Raw genomic sequence first — 24507 nt, forward strand, 5'->3', positions numbered from 1 at the left:
ACTGAACAAAGCGTTACCCACACCTAATACTACCTTGATTTCTCTGAAGGACATGGAGGCTCCTGTCCCTTCTGACTGTATTCGTAAGTTCTGGGCCTAATTTGTAAGACCCGGCTACGCATTCCAACATTTCCATCTCATGGCAAGGGTGACCATCTCCTCCCCAAGCCCATCCTGGGGTCAGTGACACCTATCTTTTGTTCTTATCTCAATCATATCCCCACCCAATCCTGTAGCCCTGTCTCCATGTCCATCACCCAAGTGGATCCTTTGTCTCTGAGCATCATGGTCCCTTGCCTTTAAAGTCACTATCCAGAAAGGAAAACTGGATGACATAAGGCAGTTTCATAAATGTTACTGAAGAGGTTCCCTGGAGCCATTGTTAGGACAAGGTATTAACGTGTGTGCTATGGCCATCACTCCTGCATTTCTACCAAGCCTGCAGACAGTACTAACTATCAAGATTCCAAGTTCTGTGCATAGTTCAGTCTGTAGCAGGGGTAAGGACTGGAGTAATAGCAGACCATGTGCCCAGTTCTCACCTAGGAAAGCCTCCATTCTGGGGCATGCAGCAGTCTGAGGATTTCACTGGTATCCCTTACCCTAGACTCAATCTCCAACCCAACAAGGGCTAATAAACAGGGGCACAGGAACATGAGCACAGAACTGATTAAAAATTAGTCACATAATGCTACCATCCAGCTGAGTAACGTGTCATGTTAATTCCTGTGAGACCCTTCTTGGTAGACCCTGTATCTCTAAGTGCCTTCTTCCTCTTTAGGAGGCTTTTGGTCTCCTATCCTTCTGTTCTGTTCAGAAATGTGGTAATCTTCAAGAGGATCCAGTACTGAACAGCTCCATGGTGTCCGGGTCTAAGGCTGTCTTACTTGTCTGGCCTTCCTAGCCTACACTAGAGCCTCCCTGGCTTGAGATAGCTGCCCCTCCTCCAGCAACCGGATCTACATTCTGAAGCACAGAAAGGAGGATAATGCACTCCGTGTTGTAGCTTGTGCATACTATTTCTCCCCATGTCAATCTGCCCAACATTTATGCTCCAGCAGAAAATGCCTTGAACCAAGTTATATAGCCAGCTAAAAACTAGTACTTCCCTATTAAATGGAGAGCAGGAGCTGGAGAAATGACTCAGTGGTTACGAGTAGTTGTTGCTCTTTCAGAGGACTAGAATTTGGTTTCCAAAATCCCCGTTAGAAGGCTCACAAGTGCCTGTATTCTAGTTCCGGGGTAGCTGATGCCCTCTTCTGGCCTTTGGGGGTACCTGCACATGCATGGCTACACACAGAAATATAACTGATAAAAAGAACTGTAAAAATCAATCTTAAAAAAAATAAAGGCAAAGCAGATACTGAGGATAAATGGTTCTGTCTTCATATAGATTTCCTATAAAGCACTGATACAGCCATGTCCTGAGACTCCTCACAGGACCCTAACCAAATCTGGCAAGCAGGTTTGGCCAGCAAAGGTACACATGGATTCATCAGCCAAACTGAGCGCACAGCAAGTGGCCCAGAGAGCTCCACACTCACAGGCACTAACATAGTTAATACCGCACAAATCTGCTAACTTCGCCAGTGCCTGAAAACCTGAATTGCATCCCAGGCCTCTGCCTTGAACAGCCTCTGGAGCTTCTGCTGTTTCTTGTTGTACTCTTGCTGGACCCAAGTCCTCATTCGTGGGACAGGACTGACAGCTGTAGGATGGTCTCCTCAGAGAGAAAGCAGAGAACAAGCCCCATGGCAATGGTCTTCCCCCATTCTGATGACTAAGACTAGAGGACCAAACTATTTCTATACCTTTATTTCTCCGTGTAAAGAGTAGGGAAAGGAATAAAATAAAAATGGCACAGTTGACACGCACACACACACAAAACATGGTTGAGGGTAAGAAAGAGGGGTGGTAAGTATATGGGGGAGGGGTCCCCATTAAAGCAGCAGGAGCCAGTGACTAGGTTGCTCCCATCTCTCCCAATATGAACAGGAACAGCCAGCCTTTCTTTTCAGGCTGCTGTCCTGCCCCAACTTGTACTGCCCTAATCCCTTGGGAGGTGGACAGTTTTCCCAGGCGACAGAGAGGAGAAACCGTGCTGGAGGAGGGGCCTGGGGTCAAGACCATGCACAGGGAGTGACAGTCATTGGTCCCCCATCACCTCCCTAAGGGAGGTACTTTGTGGGGGTTGGAGGGTGGACACCAGAGGCCGGCAATGCTTCTTCTTCCAGCATCAGGCAAGAGACAGAACTGGAGAAACAAGGGACAATCAGACCTCAGAACTGAACCACATTCTCTACCCGTACTGCTGAGTACTGCCCCCTTCCCAGGAGCCCTCATACTGCAATCCACCCTTTGACCACGGGCTCTACACTGTCAGGCCCTTACCAGTCAGAGCCTCCTGGGCAAAGTACTTGACATCCACATCCTGGTCCTGGGTCAGCTTCTCCAAAATAGGCTTGACTTCACTCTGCAGGGTACTGGAAAGTGAGGGGGAAAGAAGGTAGTGAGCTAGACTAGGCTTGGGCAGGATCGGGGTGGTCACAGATAGGAAAAGGGCTCTGTCCTCAAGACAGAGAACAGAGACACACACAAAAATACACGTGAAAATTCCCTGATCCCTAGACTTGGAAGCAAACACATTAAAGCTCTTAGGCTAGCACAGGCTAGGAGGTGAGCAAGGTCTGAAAAAACAGAGCCCATGTGTCTTGTAGCACAGCAAACGCATTCCTTTACTGACTCAATGTTCACTGAAGCACTGTGTGTTTGGTATGAATGCAAAGGTACATCATTCTAGATCCTTTTGCAGATGAGCCCAGACCAGAAGACAGATTAATAAATGGATTTAACAAGAAGGTCAAAAGACTTGATTTCAAGGGGCCTAGAAGTGGAATCTACTTTTATATAAGAGATAGGGCATCACATGTCTGTCCTAAGTTGTAAGATGTGAAGGCAGATCTCAGAAAGAAAGGCTGTGGAACAAAGATGAGACATACAGGCATCAAATGTCCCCTTTTAGTTGGCAGAGAGTGTCTTTCTCTCCATATAACTAGTGCCCTCATTTCTAACACCTAGAGTTTTTTTTGCCTTTGTTGTTGTTTGCTTGGCTTGGCTTGCTTGAAGCAAACAGGTCTTACTATATAATTCCATGTGACCCCAAGCTGGTCTACAACTTTTTTTGTTTTTTAAGGTTTTTTCCAGACAAGGTTTCTCTGTTTTGGACTAGCTTTTGCAGACCAGGCTGGCTCTGAACTCACACCTGCCTCTGCCTCGGTCTATAACTCTTGACCCTCTTGCCTCAATCATCAGTGTCGCCGATTACAGTCGTACTACCATGCCCTTAAATAATCTCTGTCTGTCTGTCTGTCTGCATGCACATACACATGTGAATTCATGGGCACAATATGTATGTAGCAGTCTTCAGAAGACAAGAGGAGGATAATATGGATACTCTAGAACTACAATTGAAATCACGTTTGAGCTTTCTTATAGGTGCTGGGAAGTGAGCTAGTGCTACTGACCATTGAGCCATCTCTCCATGCCCATATCTATTTTAAAATGAATATAAGTGGCTTATTTTCCTGTCTAGCCTCTCCTTCAATATGGTACCAATACATCATCCACAATCATCCACTATGTTGCTGCTTAAAACAGGCATCTCTTTTCTTATTACTGAGTGTTCTGTTCTGTAAATAGGTTACAACATATTCTATGTACTGGCATTTGGGTGATTCTGTTTTATGGCTACTATATACAAGACCACATTTTCAAGGGGTGCAAGTGCAGGGAGGAGCAGTGCTAATCTCTCTAAAAGCAAGAACTGGCTCAGGGCTCCACATTAGGTAACTGCATCCCTCCAGTTAAAATGCTCAGTCTTTTATGACATTTGCAGTTGTAGGCATCCCAGTTTTGCCACAGCTCCCACAAACAAAGTATTTAGCAGAGTATTTCAGCTTTAACTTGTGCTGACCCAACAGCCTATGATTCTGAGCACCTAGTCACACGCTCACTGAGCATGTACAGATAGTACTTTTAAATTAACACAAAAGCATAGGTTTCCTCATGATACTTTCACAGAAACGGTTTTGACTAACTCCCTGTCAGCTCTCTCTCCACCTTACTTGCATCTTCCAGCTTCTCATATTCTCACTTGAATATTACATGCCCTACTTTCCTCTTTATGTTCTTCCCAGCTGTATCACAGGATTTCTTTGTCTACCTATTAATAGGATACCAGAGGATACATATAGAAACTGTACCCTGCCAGGGGTTAGCCTTCTGATATATAGCTTTTCATTTGCATGAAAGCCAGCTTATCAATCTCTTCCTTTCAAATCTTAGCAAATCTGTCCAGTCCAATTCATTAATACATTCTACATATTTTTAAATACATATCATCTTGTTTCTGATTTTCAAGCTAACTTCAAATTAATTTGCTTATGCAGAGACAGAAATTCCATTTGGGTTTACATGAGCATCAAAATGATTCCATGATTTTTAGAAAATGAACGTTTCTCCATCAAACTACAATGGTACCTACTATCCACCCACTCGAGTGTTTTGTGTTCTCTGTTAAATAAATGTTCCAGTGAGACATGACCATCCTTTCCCTGCACCTTGCTGTTTCCTACTTATGTGTCAGGCAGGATTGAGCTGCCTAGCTTTGTTCTTTCAGATGTGTGGGCTAATCTAGGCCTCTGCATTCCCAGGCTAGTTCCCACTAGGAATTTGGTGACATAGAATGGTCTCACATTAAATCTAAACTAGGACATGAAGACTGTACATGTTTCCCAAAGCTTCCTGGGGCAGTGTTTTATAGTTTCACTAAACATGATAAATGTATCTCATTACATGTATTTTTGTTGTTGTTGTTGTTGTTGTTATCTAAAGTATAAATTTCAAATACATGCACAGCTTTCTCTACAAAGTTAACCACAGTACATAAATATTGGCTAATTTCATTTTCTAATAATTTCTTGTTCTTTTTTTCATTCTATTTTGTGGGGATGAATTCTCATTCTTGAGAAAACAGACATTGTGGAGAGGAAAGAATAAGTAAGAGTCACAAAGTATGAAGGTTATAAACTCTGGGGTCCATGTTTAAATATGTAAGATGTTTAGGACAAGTCCCAAACCTCACCTGTTGTCAAGAATGGGTCCTATCTTCTGTAGAGACTTGGCTACATTGAAGCGGACATTGGCGACTGGGTCCCCAGCCATACGAAGAACTGTGGGCAGCATGTGCTTGGTGGTGATATCCTGGCCACAGACCTCGGACAGCACCTGAAGACCAGTGAATGGCAGAAGCACAATTATGCAAGATCCAGTGCTAAATCCCCATGTATCTTCTGACTGTGCCATCTGGACCCCAGAGGCCACAAGACCCCAGAGAAGCAAGGGAAAAATCTGGGTCCAGAGGCATCATCTAGGGGAGTTTACCCCCTTGAAATTACAACTCCCTAACACAATCTTCATTTGGTGATGTTTCAGGGTCTATGTGTAGACTTCATCATCCACAAGAGTTTGAGGGATTCTGAGTCCTAATACCTGAAAGGCTTCCTTAACACAGCCATCTCCAAATTATAGTATAGAAGAAAAGGAGCAGAATGTTTACTTAAAGTTTTTCTAATCTATCCTTTAGCTTCTAGCTTGGGTAAGACTTACAGGTCAGTAGAACAGTATAGAAATCAGTAGTATGCCACTGACAACGAGTCGTAAGCATACTCCAATACAGACACAGAACTGTTCTACGCCCTCTGTTCTTGTATTACTCTTCACAACCTGTTGAGTGCCAACATGAACCCCAAAGGTGAGAAAACCCAAGCACTGATTTAGGTCCTTTGATGGGTGACACAGCTGAAACTGAACTAAATTATCTCCAGAGGCACACTCGCTCTTCTGCTCAAAAGGCAGAGCGTGCTACATCATGAACACATGGCTTTACTGTCCAGCAAGCAGAGGGAGCTCCAAATTTGAGGCTGCCGCTCTTACATAGAAGCTTCCCAATCTTGGGTCGCTCATCATGAAATCCTCAGCCCTTAGAGGCCTGATTTAACACTGCAGACCCATGCTCTATTCTGCATTTCTCAAAGACTCATCATTGGCACCAAGTCCTGTTTCTATATCCAGGCAAACATGTGGGTAGGTAAGGGCCCTTTTCCACCTTCATCTCAGGGGTGTTCCCATTCCCGGGGCTGACAGGGAGGTAGGATGCTCACATTAATGCAGAAGAGTGTAGTCATGCGGTGTAGGTAGTTAGGGTCTCCTGACATGGCTAAGACCTTGGGGATGATCGTGGCATGAGCCCACTCCTTCCCGAACTTTTCCACCAGCTTCTTGAGATTGCTGGTGGCAGCTTCACGGATAGCATAGACTGCAGTAGGGAAAGGGTAAAGGAGGTGACTCAGGGTGAAGGACGTCTGTTTCAACAAACTCAGCCAAAACAGCATTTGCTGTTTCTCCTCCTCCTACAGCATCGTCTGGCCACGCAAAGGGGCAGACACCACGCAAAGGGGCAGACACCACACAAAGGGGCAGACACCACACAAAGGGGCAGACACCACTTGCCTCTGCACGTGCAAAGTCAACCTCAAGTTTTATTTACACATATAATTAAAATTCCCTGGCAGAGATAAAAAAAAAGGGACAAATTTCTCAGGGATGAAAAACCCTGATGAGAAGTCTTCCTGTTTCAGGATGAGTGTAAGGGTGAAGTATGGGAAGAGACTTGCTTATGTTTCATTAAGACAAAGTCAAGGGTTCAAACCCAAGTATTTTTGCACAAATTCCCACCACTGACACCCAATCTACACTTTTCTAAGGTTTTTAACAGCAAAAGGTAAGTAGATCCCAGGTAAGCACTAACAGTAGGATACTGTGGCAACTTATCTGTCTGTCCTTACAGCTACTTACCATGATCCACTAGCCAGGCCATACACAAAGAGTTCAGTTTTTCATCAAAAAATTCCACACCCTGCAGAAAAAAAATGATTGATAAAGGCTTGAGGGGGAGAATGAGGAAGGAAGCAGTCCCAGAGAATCATGAAAATCTCAATCCCACCACAGCTGGTAGTCTTTTTCCTCTGACTGAACTACTCCACTCATCTGCTAAGAACCCAGTTCCTGAGCCTAGTTCTCTCTACATGGACAGCTATCCCAACTATCACATAGAGGCCCCTTGTTACAGCATCATAACCCTGGCACCGGGGATATGCCAGACCCTACAGTCTATCACCTCAGAGCCAACAAAACAAAACCTGGCCCCACTCACGAGCTGTCCAGCCAGCAGAGGCATGTACTCAATGATGGCCAGCCGCACTCGCCATTTGGCATCCTCAGCCAGTTCCACGATGGCAGGAAGCAGGGACTGAGAGAGCTGCCGGATGCCAATCACCTCGTTCACACAGTCCAGGTTAGAGATGATGTTCAGCCGCACCTCAGGACACTTGGAAAGAGCACAGGAGGGGTGAGAGAACATACTACATACAGCAACCCTGATGGATGATTGTACTGTATCATAAAATAGACCAAAGGCAGCTAGTTTCGAGTAGCCGAGGCTCTGTAAAGTGGTATGGGATGAGCTTGACAGGCTGAAAGTATCTATTGTTTGGAACACCAAAGAGTGAAGATGCAGGGATTACTCTCCATCATTCTCCTCACTTCTGCTGATACCTAACCTCAGGCCTGAAGAAACACTTCTGACAAGTCTCTGATCTGCCTGACTCCAAGTACTGTAAACTCTAATTTACAGTCTGTATGTATCCATTCACACTCATCCCAGAGAACAGGGACCTCTACAGCAACACACACGCACTGGCCACACCACAGCCATGAAAAGCAACTGCTTTGGAAAACCCAAAACACAGACCCAGGAAGAGACGTGCAAGCGTGCGTGCGTGTTTTGCTAGAAACTGAACCCAGAGCTGTGAATGTTAAGACCTTTCAACTGATTTCACATACCTTCTCAGAAGAAAGACTGAGTAGGAATGGCCTATGAGGAAATTTTGTCCCAGCCTGGGAAATGGGCCAAATCTTCATTCGTTATAGAATCAGCCACTGTGTACTCCATGAAAATGCTTCATTAAAGAACGCCGACATAGGGCGTCACTCTGGGCTGGCTGCCCAGAACCTTTAGCCATTCTCCTTAACAGGCTATACTTTCCTAAAAGGAAAGCAGTGCCTATAACTTCAAATCTAATCCCTTCAACTGTTACCACAATGACGTCTTTTGTTCTCTTTGTCTAGGACACTTACACAGCCAGGTATAGTAAGCTGACCGGCTATGACCGATGGGACAGTATGAGAAACAAACTAGAGCCACACCCTTCAATGGGTCAGGAGACAAAATACAGCTGTGGCCAAGTCAGCAATGCTAACCTCTCACCCCAGGACCAGCTGGAATGATGTGAGAGGAAGAATTATTACTTATTTATGTCACTGTATTTTGGTCTCTATGGAACCTGAACTTAAGCCACCTCTTCCAGTAACCACAGCATCTGAATGGGAACTACAGGAGAAATAACCCACCTGCTCCTCTACACTGGTACATTCTGTAGGTTCCTAAGATAACTACTGTCTTGGTCTTTGTTCAAATCCTCAATATTCAGGGAAAGGATGAGTGTAAAATTAAGGGCACATGAAGCAATGTCTGACAAGACTGAGAGAACAAGCAGGCATTTATGCCTATCATCAATTCAACAAAGCATGGACTGTGAAGATGCTCTTGGACAATCTGATGAGCAATAGCCCATTATCTCTGGAACAGAGCTGAAAACCGTCCAGCACTCTTACCTCATCCTTCAATTGCGCTAAGAAAAGGGGCAATAGGTGTTCAATGGTGTTGTCTTTGCCCAGAATAGGAGAGAGTCCCATGATTACTGAAGCCAGTGCTGACTTGACGTGTTGGTTGGCATCGGACACAAGCTCCTGGGGAAGAAAAGTAGGCAAGGCCAGAAAAGCATTTTAGTAGCAAGTGGCCACATAGACATCAGCCCTGATGCCCTGAGAGAATCATACATTCCTGTTTTTCACACAGGCAGGGCATATCAGGAATGTACTGCACTTATTCACAAGCCTTGCCTTCTTATGTAAGCCCTGCTACCATATTTATTACCCCGTTCCTCAACCTCTGTGGATATGGGGACTCAGTGGTCGCTGCAACCCTCAGACTTTGCCTCCAGCCAATCTGATGACTGTTAAAACACAGTTACTGTGTGTCCCAAGAGATGTGAACCTAGCTTGGATCTGACTGTCCCCAAAACTAAACCTTCAACCTTCTGTAGTAGTATCAAACTCTATAACCAAGTTCCATTACCTTGATGCAGGGCAGGATCTGGGTCATGATCACATTTTCCCGGCAGTCAGCTGAGAGATTTTCACAGAACTCTGTGGGCAGAAACAGGGAGGTGCTGGTGAGACTTAATGCTCTGCTCCCATTTCTGCCTCTTAGGTATCCACCCACCTAGCTGTGTTTTGGTTGCCAGCACCAACCTTTGACCTTGTGGGAGGCTGCGGCCCTCACCTCGGCCTCACAGTCCTTCATCAGGTTCTGGAAGGCAGGCACTAGGTCTGTCTTGGTGATCTCAGGCCCCACTGCTTTCTGGAGCTGCACACAAAGAGAAGAGGGACAGCACTGAGACTGTGGCAGCCACTCTGCTAATAAGGCAAAATTTGAGATGAAAGGCCTAGAATGGTTAGGGCACAGCACAAGGGACATAATCCCATGACATGATCATCTCTCTGTTGTCACCTCTCTGAACTCTGGCTTCCTCAGAAACAGCATGAGGGCTATAGCACAGCAACCACAGTATGTTTTCCATTGATTGTTCAGGTTATTTGGGGCTGAATTTTCTATTACCTAAACACAGTAAGTGGTTCCTACTTACATTGAAAGTGAAAATATCTATATTTTATTAGACGAGCTATAAGAAGTTGGCATCAGTTTTGTAATTAAAATGAAGATGAAGTAAGATTAAAGAGGAAGACCTATGTCAGTCTTCAAAGATCCAGGAAAAGGATGTACATGAGTCTGCTTTAACCTAGTTATTGGAAGAGCAGTTGGAAACAGGATGATTCACTAAGAGACTAATGAAGTAATAACCTTGCAAAACCTCTTAGATACTGGGCACACACACTACCTTGTATTTATGAACAGGTTTGCTGTCTGCTTTGGGGAGATCATTATCATATTCCAATGGCCCTGTTGTCCAAGACACAGTGTAACCCTGCTTCCCTCTCAGAGAGAAGGATCAGACGCTTGACCATCTTGTCTTTACTGTGTTACTAAGCTCCCAGGCACATAGACTTCTATATGGCTAGGTCTCAATGGGTCCAGAAAAATGACACTTAGGGCTAAGCCTTCCAGAAGACACCAGGAAACTAATCATCATCACAAAGAGGAGCTCTTGTCCACCAATTCTATCGTTTCTCTCACTGACTCCCAGGATCCAGCCATGAGTTCTGCGCATTCTGTCTCTCACATCCTACATCCTATGCACAGGCTGTCTTCTTGCTGGGACGTTGTCCTATTTAGCTGCCACTTCCTCATCCTCTCAACCAGCTGGAGCACCACCTCCTCCTCTCAATGCCATCAAACACAGAGAGTAACACACTCCATTGGCAGTTTCTATTGAGGCTGACTTTTAGCCTGCTCCTTGAAGGCCAGGAATGTGTGGAATTCACTGACTCTAGTACCTCAACCAAAGGCACTGCTAAGAACTACAGACCTGGGAATATAGCACAAAAGTAGTACACTTGCCTAGCAGGGGTAAAGCCCTGGGTTCAACACTAAGTAGTAGGAAGGAGAGAAAAAGACAAGCTGTTGGCTAAGGAAATTGAGATCTTAGCATAAAAAGAACTTGTCCCCAGTTCTGACTAGTGTGTGGGCACTGCTCTGACAGCTAACTCTTGGGCTATGTCTTTCTTAAGGATGCTGTGAGGTCAGGGAACACATTTTCATGGAATTGGATCTTGGCTTCAGAAAAATTCTCATCACAGCACTCTCAGATGCCAATCATGCACCCAGGGCTGCCTCTGTAACATCAACAGGTTGCTCATTAACACTCAGGACTGTGCCTTAAAAGAGCATGGCAGCTACTCTATGTGGCTCACTCCTCCCCTCAGACACCCTCAAGTGTTCAAACTTGTGGAAATATGCTAACTTACTTCTGTGAACTTGTCAGCTACCATGTAGCGGACACGCCAAGACTTGTCCTCAGCAGCCTGGCGCAGGGTGGGCATCACTAAGGCCTCCAGGTCTTCCTGGGGCAGAAGCTGGGCAATGTTCACACATGCCTCCACTGCCAGCAGTCGCACCGAGTCCTGGTAAGAGCATGGGGTGAGATAGGAAGCAGAGGCCCACTGAGTTCTAAGGGTGCCCCTCCTCACCCCAAGGCTAATAAGGGCATAGGGTAACCTGGTGCCTAACATACCTGCTCGTCGGAGGCCAGGTTAGAGAACATGGGAATGATCTCACTCTTGACATTGTCCAGCTCCAGTACCTTGGCAAACTCCCCCAGTTTGGAGGCTGCGGCCCGCCGCACCATGGGGGTGTCATCTGAGCACAGGTTCCGGAAGTACCTGGGATGGATGGAGGGCCAGGCTTAGAATCCTGGGAAGCCCTAATAGGTGGCAACACAGCATAGCACAGAGCACTTCTGGCTCTGCAGTACACTCTGGTACTGACAGTGGTGACTTTTTACAACTCATGACTTCTTTGTCTTCTCAGTACTACAAACAGGACCAAAGGCAATAGCATATCCCCACACAGCTGACTTGAGGTCTCAGTCAAAGAGTACTGTACAGTACTAATGACTGACCACATCCATAGCACTGTTCAAAATGCCATTGCCAGGTCTTCCTTTCAGCTGCAATTGCCTCAGTCAGACACATGGGACTAATGGAGACATGCAATATGTACAGAAGGTTACATATAACCCAGTATTATGGAGGGATGCCTCAGGACTTGGGCTTCACAGGTTTGTGCAGCAAGGTAGTCAGTGCCTGACGGTTCTAGATCTTGTGCAGGCTGCACATAACACTAGACATTTGCTGTGTGGGATTCTGTTCAAAGTACATCATGTGCAACCAATGGTACGAATAAATTTCCATGAAGTCAGACCAAGCAAATTCACCCCTGAGGTGTGGTGTCCAGAGATCATTGTCATAAGTCTCCTTCAGGAGGGCTGAGGAAGGACTAGGGAGGGAGAGCTCAAGGACACTAGACCCTGGGAAGGCCTAGAGGGGCTGAGGCTCCGAGGAGAGTTAAGTAAGGTGATGGGGACAGAGGCTACCAAGGGACAAGTGAGGACTCACTGTCGAAGTTCTGCCTTCACAGCACTGGAAACTCGGGGGTAGCAAACTGAGAAGAGGCCACAGGCTGAGGTACGGGAGGTGAACCAGTCTCCACCAGCCAGCCGCTTCACCAGAGGCACAAAATGAGCCTCTAGGTCGGAAGGGGAGTGCTCATGTGAGATGGCTCGCAAGGACTCTACTGCCTTATCTCGCACTACTGTCTCTTCCACCGTGGCTAGTGACTCGAGGGGTGGCTGTGAAGAGAACACAAAGTTAGAGACCAGTGTTGTCCCTACTGTCTCAGCTACGGAATCCTACTCCATGGCCTGGTCTGGGAGACTCCTGACTTCCCCCATATGCTTTGTCACGAGCTTCCCACGAGGAACCAATACTCAGGGGGCTCATGTTGTGTGTAGTTGTCAATGTACAATCATCATTGCTGATGTTGGTTCCAACACCTATGTATAAGGTTTTAGGGAAGGCCACCGTACTGTTCACATTTTTGTCTCCCCTTCAGTCTTGCAAAACTGCCTTCATTAATCAAACAGCAGGAATCTGAAGTAATTTGCCTCAGCTGCAAACAGTCAAGATCTAAAAGACCACTTGGGTCTTTTACTGTACACAGTAAGTTCTGTCCATATCAGGTTTTTCTCTGTGCGGCCATGTGTCATTCAACAGAGAGATACACAGAGATAATGCGGCAGGGTATGTTAGGTGCTGGTGCAATTCAACAGACAATCTTGAAAACCCAGCTCTGCCACTAATTCTAGTGGTCTGATGGGATGGCTCAACTTCCTGGCACTCTAGGTAGTTCAACTATCAAATGATCCTTCCTACCCAAAATGGTAGATGACACATCTTACCTATCCATGACAACCAAGCACCTAACTGTGAGTACTTACTACATGCAAAGTGCTATGTGTAGCCATCTAAGTCAGTGATCAGGGTGGGCTTCAGTGGTCTCCAATTCACACAGGCAGAAAGAAAGGTTAGCACTCCTAAAAGTCATACCAGTGAGTAGTGGAACCTTACCTGACCCAAACCCATGGTCCTACAAATAGAGTGCCACGTGGCCCTAGTTGGTTAAGTACGCAGAATGATGACAACTACAGACTGAATGCCATTACTGACTTGAGGTAAAGTGACATCCAAAGCACACCCACTCTGAGGTGATCTCCAGACTTCCTAAATCTTCTCCTTCTTGGTCCCAAAGAGGAGTAAAGAACTTCCCAGCTCTCACTCACCAACAGACAGTGTACATACTCGGGTCCTCCCACCAAAGTGGTAAAAGTTCCCAGCTGTTCAGCCAAAGCCAAGAGGACCTCGTCTTCATCATAGATGGTGTCTGGGGGACAAAGACCAAATCCATCAAAGAATCAAGCCAAACTTTGAACAAGAAAACACCACCCTGCTTTCTCACTGTCAGCAGACCTACCTCCCAACCATTCTTCCTCCTCATCTATCTGGTGACCACAGAGTAAGCCTAAGTTCCACATCTGCCTTTTTTGTCCTGTGCTAGGTGAAGGTAGCTGAGTGGCACCACTGCTCTAACCCCAATTTTGGCTTCCTCTCAATGCTCACAAACATAGCCATGGGTATGCAGAACAAGATGTTCAGTGGAGCTTCTGGAGCGGTCCAGCTTAAACATGCAGGAACTCACTTTCAGGGATTCCTGTCTTCAGCCAAGAAACTCCTTTCTACCTTTTTGGGCTTGGTTCAACTACTGGTGAATTTCCAAGAAGCCCCTAAACTAAGTCAAATTCTTTTCCCGAACCCACACTCTCCCCCCTACCACACCTTTAAGAAGTGTCCATATTAGGAGTGTTGATCACCTGTGGCCAAGGCGAGATTCGGTGTGCCCCAGCTCCTGCTAGAGCTGTGCTTATGTCAGTTTGTTAAAAGAACTAATGACCAAGTGACAGGGAAACTACTTGTGCTGCCCAGATTCAAAGGCCTCTCTCAAGATCCACCTCTCCTGAGGGGAACACTGACCTATGGCAGAATGTGAAGGCATTGGCTTCTCCTCAGCATTTTAACATTCTTCACCATGGACTCGCCATGAGGAAGTCAGCCAGGTGGAACAGCCTCAGGGGAAACCTAGACCAAGGCTATTGATAACTCGACCTAGCACTTCCAGATTCTAGAATTGCAAAAACACAGCTGTTACAGATGCCCAGTCTGAGGCCTTTGTCCCCAGCAAACTATAGCTTAGGGATTTCCCCGCAAAAAGCCAGCTGAATGTTCTACAGATATAGGCTTAGAGGCCTTTAGCTTGTACTACCTGAGACACTCTCACTGTCCTGGACATGTGTCTGCCACTTGGTATTCTAAACACTGACCTCAGAGCAGGAGAAATCTGACATAACTTTGAATTCCAACAGCTCAAAAATAAATCTGTCTGAATCACAGTTCCACTTCAATCTTTGGGTGCCAGCACTTCTAGGCTCCCATGGTTCTTCCTTCCCACTTGGATTTTTAAAATACCATATTCAAGTCTCAAATAATACATCTGGGTACTATGCTGCTACTAAGCTTTAGTTGTGACAGTAACTCACATTCATTATGTGATTTCTGACACTGCAGAAGAAAACCGCAAGGCAGGCCTGAACCCTGCAGGGAATGTGCTCTCAGATATTACCTTACCACCAGGCTTCACTATCTCTAAACCTCCTGTCATAGACTTTCTATCCGCATTATGTTTCTAAACCTCACTTCCTCTGTATGCTAGGAGTTAGGCATAATGGCACTGCATCCATTACAGGATTAAACTTCAGAGGCTCCATATGGTACAGAAAGCCAGCAAAATGCAACCCATTATCACCAAGGTGGCTTTTCTGGTGACTGTGATCCAGATGGCCTTGTCAACTCACATACATGCACTAGTCACTCACAACGGTTATTCTCATTAGCTGCATAGCACAGTCCTTTCAGAGTCACCCGCAGCACCTAGTGAACACGCTAGAGAACAGCCTTTCAACTGAGGAGGTAAGCCCAAGCAGCAGAGAGAATTCCCAGGTTCTCAGCGGGGCAAGGCACAGCAGCTTGTTTTAAATGCAGAACTCTTGGGCTTTCTCCCTGTACCATTTATTCATGTAACTGTTCTTCATGCCAACCTGGTACTCCAAGAGCTGTCTCTGTCTCAGCACCCTAAAGCCTCTGGGTATCTCTAGTAGTTCATCAAAGGAACACACTTGTTTTGGGACCATATGATCATGTCGGATGCAGATACCTACTCAGGCTGTGTGCTTGTCAGACCTGCACACTTAGTCATGAGCTATGCCATGAGGTCAAAGCACTGAATCTCAATAGACCTCAGCTACACATGTGTCAAATATGTGAGGGTCTTAACCTCTCACTTCTTCCTAGGTCATCTAGAGCAGATGACCCAATACAAATCACATCTGTCAGTAACAGAGCACTCAGAACCTTTAGTTTTAATTCTGACTAGAGATGAGTATAGTAGGGGTGAAATAAAAATCATGACAGCAAAAAGTAAGTAAGGTGGACAACACTGTGCCAGCCACTGCACTAGATACACAACGCGGACCTTCCGACAGTGAAGGCGGTACGAGCTAAGAGAGCCCCACTTACCACATGCCTGGCCCTGTCACTGGCTCTTCACAGGAGCCTTAGGCTTCATTTAGATTAAACAATCATGCCTGTCTTACCCATGAGCACTCTAAAGCAGGTAGAAACAAAATGTCTTGCCTGATATCACACTACAGGAAGGCAGGAAAGCAAAGATATGAAATCTGACCCCAACTCTGCACAATTAACTAATGCTGCTGACTATGGAGCCTAAACATAAAATCCCCTTAGTCACCCCCCAACAGAAAAAAATGCCAGGGAAACCAGTCACTTCATTTTCTTAAGCCTTAGTTTCCTCACACACAAGTGTACAACAGTAGCATTCTTGCTTTAAGGTGGTGCTGTGAGACTTAGATGAGCAGCAATGGACATGGACATTTAAGAGCACAGGCACCATTATAAAGACTGTGTAAACTAACTCAGTATCACAAAACAGGGGTCCAGTAAGTGCTAATAATTATTGCTTTTTATGGTCCACATCAACAACACAGTGTGCAGATTATCTTCATTTTAGGGATGGAAAAAAAATCTCAGAAGCTTGTCTAAGGTCAATGCTAACAATTGAAGCTGTGACTCAAGCTAGGTTCTATTGCTTCATCTTTCCAGATCATTCTCTTAGAGGACTGCACTTAGGCTCTTCTGGAATACTGCACCATGCCACAGTGGCATAGGGAAGATTTATAATTTATTAGTCTACAGAGAGGCTTCTTGCTCACTAGTAAGAACCACCGAAGTATCCTCACTGCATCTGGGCCCCAGGAATCCCTTACCTGTAAGGAAGGGCAGGAGCTCGCTTCTGGTCCGTTCAACCCCGAGGGCCAAGGCAATGGTGGAGAGCTTCTTGATACTATTGAGGCGAAGCTAATGAAAAAGCAAAAGAAGGAAAAAAATTTAGGAAATCTCGACCCACAGGAGTTCTATAGCTTTGAAACCATTAGGTCAATCCCTGAAAGACCCACTGCTATGAATGAAGGTGCTCAGTGTTCAAAAGTAGATCAAGTAAAACCCAACCAAGCAATTCAGTGTTCCTAAAGGAAGTATTTAACAATGCCAACAGTGACAATGGAATCCAGCACCTCCACTGGGTCTTTCCAAATTTAGACAAAAACTGAACTCTACTTCCTTAACCCATTCTGTTTGTTCCACAGTCCTACTACTGCGGAGAACACTTGGGACATGGTAGCAAGAGAGCAAGGGATCAGAAGTTCAAGGTCTCCTTGACTACATACAGAGATCCAGGCCAGCCTCTGCTACAGGAGAACTCATCTCAACAAACAAACAAACAACCCAGGACTGGTGGCTAACAGTGGCAACAAGAACTAACAATCTAATATTACCCTAAGAACAAAGCAGCTGGGACCAGTGGTGCACCACTGTGACCCAAGGCTGGGATACAAACAGCTTGGTTTGAAACCAGCTTAAACTACATAGCAAGACTACATAGAAACACAACACTTTACTGATGCTCCTATAAGCAACCCTAACTAACGTGATTTCAAGTAGAAGGAAGACTATGGGGAAAAGGGGATCAGAAGGAATGGCAAAGGACAGAGAGGTTTATGACCAAAATGCATCATGTAGATGCGGAAGAATGTCATAATGAAACCACTATTATACACAAGTAATACATGCTAATAAAAACAGAAAGAAGATAGCATTAGCAGGTCTAATCCTCTAATTCAGAGGGGCTAACCCTCAATATAAAGGTATGCATGCAGTTTCCATGTAAGCATGTGCTTTGGCTTACTGTTCCTGGCTTGCAGCTTTTCCCTCAGATAGGCCGGAACAGGCAGAATGTCTCTGTCCAAAGCCAGTCAATCATAGACAGCCTCATCCTTCCCCGCCTTCCTGTGCTGGAGCAGCCATGAAGGATTTATCCCAATCATCAGCTATACATACCATTTTAGAATGGATTCTGTCCCATACCCTAGAATAAGTAATGCTGCAGAGGTCGAGAAGAATGCTGAAACCTTTCTAGTTTCCCTCACGCAGTCTACTGCCAAATAAGATATGTGCAAACCTTGATTTACAGCCAGTGGATAAAGCAGAACATGTGAAAACACCTGGGCCTTGCAACTGGCATCTGTAGGTTGGGGAACATTCACCTGTAAGATCTTGACACCCTCCAAGTAGACAGAGTGACAACAGAACCAGGTTACAGAACACTGGTGGGGACTGCTGCAGAGCAGAATGCTTGTTTGTTAGTAGGGAAATCATGCACTGTTTAGGATCAGGGACCGCTCTTGATTGTGGTGTGAGAGCAGAGAAAAATACAAGCAGTACTGTTCTTCCAATACATTGCACGTGGGAGACACACACCAGCCCTAATACCTTGCTTTTTGTGAACGTGAAAAAAATATCAAATTCAGAATTGGTCCTATGAGCATCCTTATAAGCAACACAAATGGAGAAGACATATTTGCAGAAGGCACAGTCATGTAAAAATGGAGGAAGAAGGTGGGATGGCATATATACAAGGCAAAGAACACCAAAAATTTCCAACAGTTTTCTGAAGCTAGGAGAGTTATATGGGGCAGACCTCCCCTGGAACATCAAAGGAGCCAATCCCACTGATACCTTGGTTTCAGATTTTAGGTGTTCTGGATACATTTGTTGTTTTAATTCACTCTGTGGTAATTTACTATAGCCACCTTAGCAAACAACTGTCTGGCTAACACACACAACTGGTCTGTCTTTAAGTATTTACACTCTAGGTTCTCACTTGATTGTCTCCACCGTAGGCATGTGTGACCATGCCTTTCCATTGCAGAGAAACTGAGGCTCAGAAAATAGACACATGCCTAAACCAGCACTAAGAGTGGACTTTGACACCTCCTTGTCTGTTTCTTACTCTCCACAGGCTATTTTTTTCAACTTCACTCCAGAGTTGTCCCAAGAATGGAATAAGATCATTTTGTGAAGAAGACAATGCCTTAGGGATTACAAACTGAACTTTCACACGGGGCAACCCTAACCCTGGAAAGAAAAGGAGAACACGGAAGACTGAGAGAGAGGTAGGAAGAAGTGGGCTCTCTCTATCAGTTCCCTTTTCAGGACCCTTACAACTGGAAATATGTGAACAAGTGACCTTGATCCTGGTAATGTACAGCTCTCACATCAAAGGATTTACAGGTACCTGGGCTCACATACAATCCTGAGAATCTGGTAAGATGCTAAGATGAAAACTGTACCTGAGCATGGCAGCACAAGCCTGTATCCCCAGCATTTGGGAGGCTATGGCAGGAGGATCATGTGTGTGCCACTTTTCAATTACTATCCACATGCCTTTTGGAGCAGTGGAAGGACAAACGAGGCCCCAAATCTCATTTTGGTTGTAAAAAGATCAAGCACTATAAATCCAAAACAACGTATTTTCAAACTATGAAATGTGTAGAGATCTATAGAAAGGTTAAAAATATCAAATAAGGCAAACACTAACAATCCCTAGATGCTGGCAGTAAGTCTGCAGGTGCTCAGTGTATAGCTGAGTATCCAGCAAAACTTGTTCTTTAAATTGCTAGTAAATGTACCTAGCCACACAGGACAGTCTCTGAACCACTCAACTTGTGCTCACAGCACAGCGGCAGACATGGGAAGGGGACATTATGTAAACAAGCTGGCATGCTGGATAGGGTACAAAGACTGTATTTTGGTGACCTGTGTACTAGTTTTTCAATGTCCTTGCCTCAATTTTGTAGTTTGTGCTCCTGTCCCAGCTGGACTATGGGAAATGCATGGGCCAGAGCCACAGCTGCTGAGCAGTGAGCAACATCCCTAAGGACAACGGGTGGTATCAGGGAGCAACCCCCATCCCATTCATAATCTTAATATAGCACATAATATTGAGAGCACATGACATCTACAGATTGCCCGTTTACTCAGGTAGTTTATGCACACTCAGCTCTGAGGTCTTCTAAAATGACTACTTTAACAGACAAGGGTACTAATGCAAGGAAGCAGGCAGAACCTCCGCGGTTGACAGTCCATCCACACGATCACTGTGGAAATATGCTTAGGAGTCAGGGTCCTGAACATCCAGCTTCCTCTCCAGTTGTGGCCAGCAGTTTTTTCACTTTAGTTTTGATTTTGTTAACAATGTGCATTGTTTTCTTCAAAAAGATGGCACTGTGAATACTGGAGAAAAATGGCAGACAGCTGGGTAGCTATGTTGCCTGAATTCAAGGCTATGATGTTATGAGGTCATCTTTACCCAGCCAGACTTGTGACAATTTCTGATTTTCAGAACCATATAATAAAAATACATTGTTTTACATTGTTAATTTTATACAGAATCCTTATAAGACTGGCACACTGACCTAAGCTAACTAAGTACCCGTCTCTGGATAAGCATTTCATCCTACAGTGTTCCTCAACCTTAGCACTAAAGTTTTTAAGTGGGACTGGTTTTTTTTTTTTTTTTTCTATCTGTGAGGGATGTCATAGTCACTGCAAACATGTTTAGCGCCATTCCTGACATCTACCTACTAAAAGCAGCAACAATCTCCCAGTTGTGACAACCAAAGCATCCCTAGACATTACTAAATATCCTTGGGGGCAGAAAGCTGATACACACACACATACACCCTCTTTCTGGAAGTATCTTCTCCAACTTTTCAAACTTTGCATCTGGAAGGAGCCCCTGTCAACTGGCCCAAATCTTTATTCAGCTGTCTAGTTGTCACGCACTCTGCACAGAATCTCATACCTGCTTCCACAAGCAGGTGCTGTCTCAAACATCAACTTTTCAAAAGATTTCCCCATGCTCACTCTTAATATTTTACCCTACATTCCTTATTTTTCTCCTTAATATTTTCCATAGTCAACACAATACATACTTGGCTTTCATCCCTCACTGTAAAATAAACTCCTCTAAGGGCAGTTTTGTCCTTTTGCTCCCAAATGTACAAAAGCATCTGGAGCAATGATCAGAAGACAGGCCCAACAAACATTTGCTGACTCACTATCTCAACACTGACTGGTCTCATCACTTCTTACAGGTGGTAATATGCATATTTAGTTCTGTTGTTCTGTTTCACACCTAGCTCTTGTACAGCAACCATACTTTTTCATTGTTGACACAGAATGTCACTATGTAGAACAAGCTAGCCTTGAACCTGCCTTTGGCTCCAGAGTGCTAGTATTACAGGCATGCAACATTATACCTGGCTCTGGCCTCCCTAAAACCAAATCATTATTTCCATGTAACAGAAGAGAAACACAGAAAGCCCGAGTAAACTAGCAAGAAATACAAGACCCACGATTACAACTCCAACCTGTCTGACATCAGACTCAGGTTACCCACTGCAGCAGGAACAATTTTATATAAAAAGGGAAAAAGAGGCCTGTAGAGCATAGTACAATAGCCACTCCCTCAAATAACAGCTTACATTTATGGGGCTTTTTACCAGCAGCCAGTTCTATTTTACTACATTTCCCAAGCCACCGAGGGAAGGCAGGACTATTATTAGTCGGTATTTTGTAGAAAACGGAAGCCAGGGGCGATGAAATAATGTGCACACAAGGTCATCCTTAGGTAAGAGGATGCGGTCTTGAGGTCGGACCTCTTTCTCAAGCCCACAGCAGTCCGACTCGGAGGCCCTGGGTGACTTTTCTCCCATGAACCAAAACTATCTAGACGCTTGGCAGTGCCGGCTGGGGCGAGGTTGGCGGAAAGGTGGGTCTGTACACGTGACCCATCCCAGATTTGGTTAATCCTCAGGAGAACATACTTCAGGTTCTGCTCCCTCCCCCTTCAGGAAGAGCTACCCCAAAATACGAGGCGGGCCCAGGAAGACTGGAAAGACATTCCGGTCTCAGTTCCCACTCGTCCTAGTTACATAAAACACTAAAAACAATGGGAAATGGACCCCAGTCCCCAGCACCCATGATGGCTTCCCCTACTCTGCTCGTCACGCGCCCCCGTCTATCCCATACACGGAACCATTCTGAGTTGGCCGCCAATCACCCGACTGGCAGGCGACCGCAAACCATCCCACCCCATCTCCGGGTGCCCAGGCCCAGATCCCGGGCGACCGCGCGCACTCAGGTCGGACCCCAGAGGTTTTGCCCTCCGCTGGCCTCCTCAACCAATCACGGGCGCCATCTTATCGAATCTTGCCACCTAGAAAGATGAGAACTGAATTCTGATTGGCCGCCGCTGCCTTCCGCCCCTCCCGAAGAACCCAGAGCTCTCTCTTCCACATTCCGTGAAGAACCCCAGTCCCCGATCTCCCACACACACTCTAACGGAAGGATTCCCGCACCTGAACGTCCTCATTGCGGAGTTCATCTATTAGCACCGCAATGGGGTAGAGCGAATCGTCGCCGTCGGCAGCTGCCATCTTGGCTCCCAGGCGTTTGTCAGGATACAGCCAGCTCAAGGCGTAATCCGGGCTCGAGCTGGGCGGCGCCGGGGAAAGGACGCAAAGCGGGCGTGGGGGCGCCTGAGCCGCGCTACAGGGGCTGCCCCACCGCCATTGGCAGAGCAAGGTCGCGTTTGTTTGGTCCGAACCAGCCAAGTCCCGCCTACTTCTCATTCATCATTGGCCGGACGAACTTGATACGTCTTCCGCTCGAGGGGCGGAAGGGGAAGTGGAGTATCTTAGCGACCAATGTTGTGCCCGCCTCCATCGCTACTAGCAACCAGGGAAATAAGCAGAACTGCGAGCCAATGAGAGTCGAGAGTGGGAGGGGACCTAGGTGGTTCCTAGGGGGAGGCGCGGAGAAGACTTAACCCGGAGTCGTAGCAGCCACGCAGAGTTAATGAAGAACAGGCTTGTCTGGTTGTTCCTCTGTGGTCTTACACCGGCCTGTGTGAAGAAGGGAGGATTGCCTTGCTAGCTTCCAACCGCGCGAACCTGGAGTTGTTGGCGTTGAAGGCTTTGTTAGGCAACTTGACCTGTCACTCTGGATTAGCCCTGGAGAAACAGAGCAGCTAGAGGCTTCTTACTTTACCAGCCGGGGATCTTCTGGGTAGATAGTTAGAAATAAGTGAGGCGCAAAGTATTTGAGGATGGACCCCTGCCTCGTAATAAGCTTGGACGTCCAACCTGTGACCCTCTTACAAGACTAATATAATAATAACACAATCCCTAAGATTGAAAATGAACGTGAACGTATGAAAGGGAAGGTAGAGGCAGCAGGGTTTGTTGAAGCCTATTAAGGAAAGGCAACGCGTGGCTATATTTATATTGTTTTCCTCCACTTTAGAACCCCTCCCTTCTATCCCCTACCCCTCTGTCTCTCTTAGGCCAGAGAGACAAAGAAGAAAACACCCTCACAGAGAATTGGCATTTCTAATCAATGATGATATGTATTTGGGTCTAAGCTCTATCTCTGGCCTTGAATGGAGACACTTGGTGTTCTGATAAAAAACAAAGGCACAGCCAGGTGATATGGGACACATTTTGAACCTCCAGTTCGATGCCATCCTCATCTACATAGTGAAGTCCAGGCAGCTAAAGGTATATGGTGAGACCCTCCCATAAGAGTTAATCCAAATGGATTTATAACCCACAAGAAACTACCTCTGTAGAGCTTTCTATTCCTGAAACGTTTGAAGGTTGTCAGAATGTTAATGTTACAGTTGTCCACTCTCTGTGAGCATATTTTCTTTCTTTATGATCTCTGGTCATTGTTCACTTCCTTCCCTTATTCTGTGTGAAGTCAGTCTTCTACACTGCATTTTGTGTCTCATGTGAAATCAGTCAACCGAAAAGGAATGAACTGGAAAGCCAGAGGAGGCTATGGAGAGGTGCTCCAAACATCCCCTTCCTGGAGTACAGTTCCTTTCTATTTGACAAGATTTTTAAAGAAAAATTCCCTTTGCCTTTCTCCTCTTCTTTCAGACACAGTAAGTTTTCCAGTCTCATTTTAAACTGCCCTGGGTTAGATATTTTATGAAGCACTGAAGTCCTTAACAAGCACAAGGTGAGGGTAAGATGTGTTTATTACTACAAAGATGTAATTGTTACAGGGATTTTCAGGGGCTAGTGTGAATATGCGTTTCAGAATTCATGAGTTCTAACTGGCATTTCTAATCGATTTATGTGAAGTATGGGACTTCAAATAAAAATTAAGGTTTGCATTTAGTGTTCTTGATTTTACATTTCTACTCCTTATCTTTTATGCTGAAAAACACTAAAGTTTTTAGTTATATTGACACAATCATATATGAATTTGAGGACATATGTTATACATATATAATTATATGTAACTAATGATTATATTTTAAGATCTTATTATGTTTAGTAACATTAAATGTTAAGCAGTTATGCTATGGCAAACACTGCTGAGCATCACAGGGACTTGAAAGGAGGGAAATGGGGGACACACGACTGTGAGTTCACTTCAAAAATGAACAGTCCATATCATTCCTATTGCTGTTCATATGTTGTTTAGCTAGTATCAGGAGATTGCAAGCAGAGTTGGGGAAACACTCCCTGTGACCCCATTATCTGAATTCTTTCTTTTGTATTTCCCTGCCATTGTAGTTTTTCTTTTTCCCACCCAGAGGACATTCCTTCTAGGTTTTATCTTCTGCCTACAATTTTTCTGTCAGGAGACCACATGTGCTTTTGTTCTTGAGGAAGGAACTACAGACCATCTAGACCCAGCACTAATAAT

The 24507-nt window shown here is 45.4% G+C and overlaps 1 protein-coding gene across 3 annotated transcripts in view; it reads right to left on the bottom strand.

Moving 5' to 3' along the window:
* Nucleotides 1-22313, bottom strand: part of Ppp2r1a (protein phosphatase 2 scaffold subunit Aalpha) — a 37036-nt gene extending 14723 nt beyond the window's left edge. For 2 of the 3 annotated variants that reach the window (XM_051148418.1, XM_051148417.1), the window contains exons 1-14: nucleotides 22146-22313; nucleotides 16653-16743; nucleotides 13539-13639; nucleotides 12316-12548; nucleotides 11433-11580; nucleotides 11167-11322; nucleotides 9493-9607; nucleotides 9317-9387; nucleotides 8794-8928; nucleotides 7274-7447; nucleotides 6916-6976; nucleotides 6222-6376; nucleotides 5144-5286; nucleotides 2392-2483 (exon numbers count right to left, since the gene is read on the bottom strand). In XM_051148418.1, the coding sequence (XP_051004375.1) occupies nucleotides 2392-2483; nucleotides 5144-5286; nucleotides 6222-6376; nucleotides 6916-6976; nucleotides 7274-7447; nucleotides 8794-8928; nucleotides 9317-9387; nucleotides 9493-9607; nucleotides 11167-11322; nucleotides 11433-11580; nucleotides 12316-12548; nucleotides 13539-13639; nucleotides 16653-16743; nucleotides 22146-22223 (1753 nt within the window). In that variant the 5' untranslated portion in view covers nucleotides 22224-22313. Of the gene's footprint in view, nucleotides 1-1795; nucleotides 2254-2391; nucleotides 2484-5143; nucleotides 5287-6221; nucleotides 6377-6915; nucleotides 6977-7273; nucleotides 7448-8793; nucleotides 8929-9316; nucleotides 9388-9492; nucleotides 9608-11166; nucleotides 11323-11432; nucleotides 11581-12315; nucleotides 12549-13538; nucleotides 13640-16652; nucleotides 16744-22145 lie in introns of those variants that run through there. The other variant, XM_051148419.1, reaches the window with a different exon arrangement.
* Between the last annotated feature and the right edge of the window lie 2194 nt (nucleotides 22314-24507).

The sequence above is a fragment of the Acomys russatus genome, chromosome 7, assembly GCF_903995435.1.
Source record: "Acomys russatus chromosome 7, mAcoRus1.1, whole genome shotgun sequence".
Classification (NCBI taxonomy): Eukaryota; Metazoa; Chordata; class Mammalia; order Rodentia; family Muridae; genus Acomys; species Acomys russatus.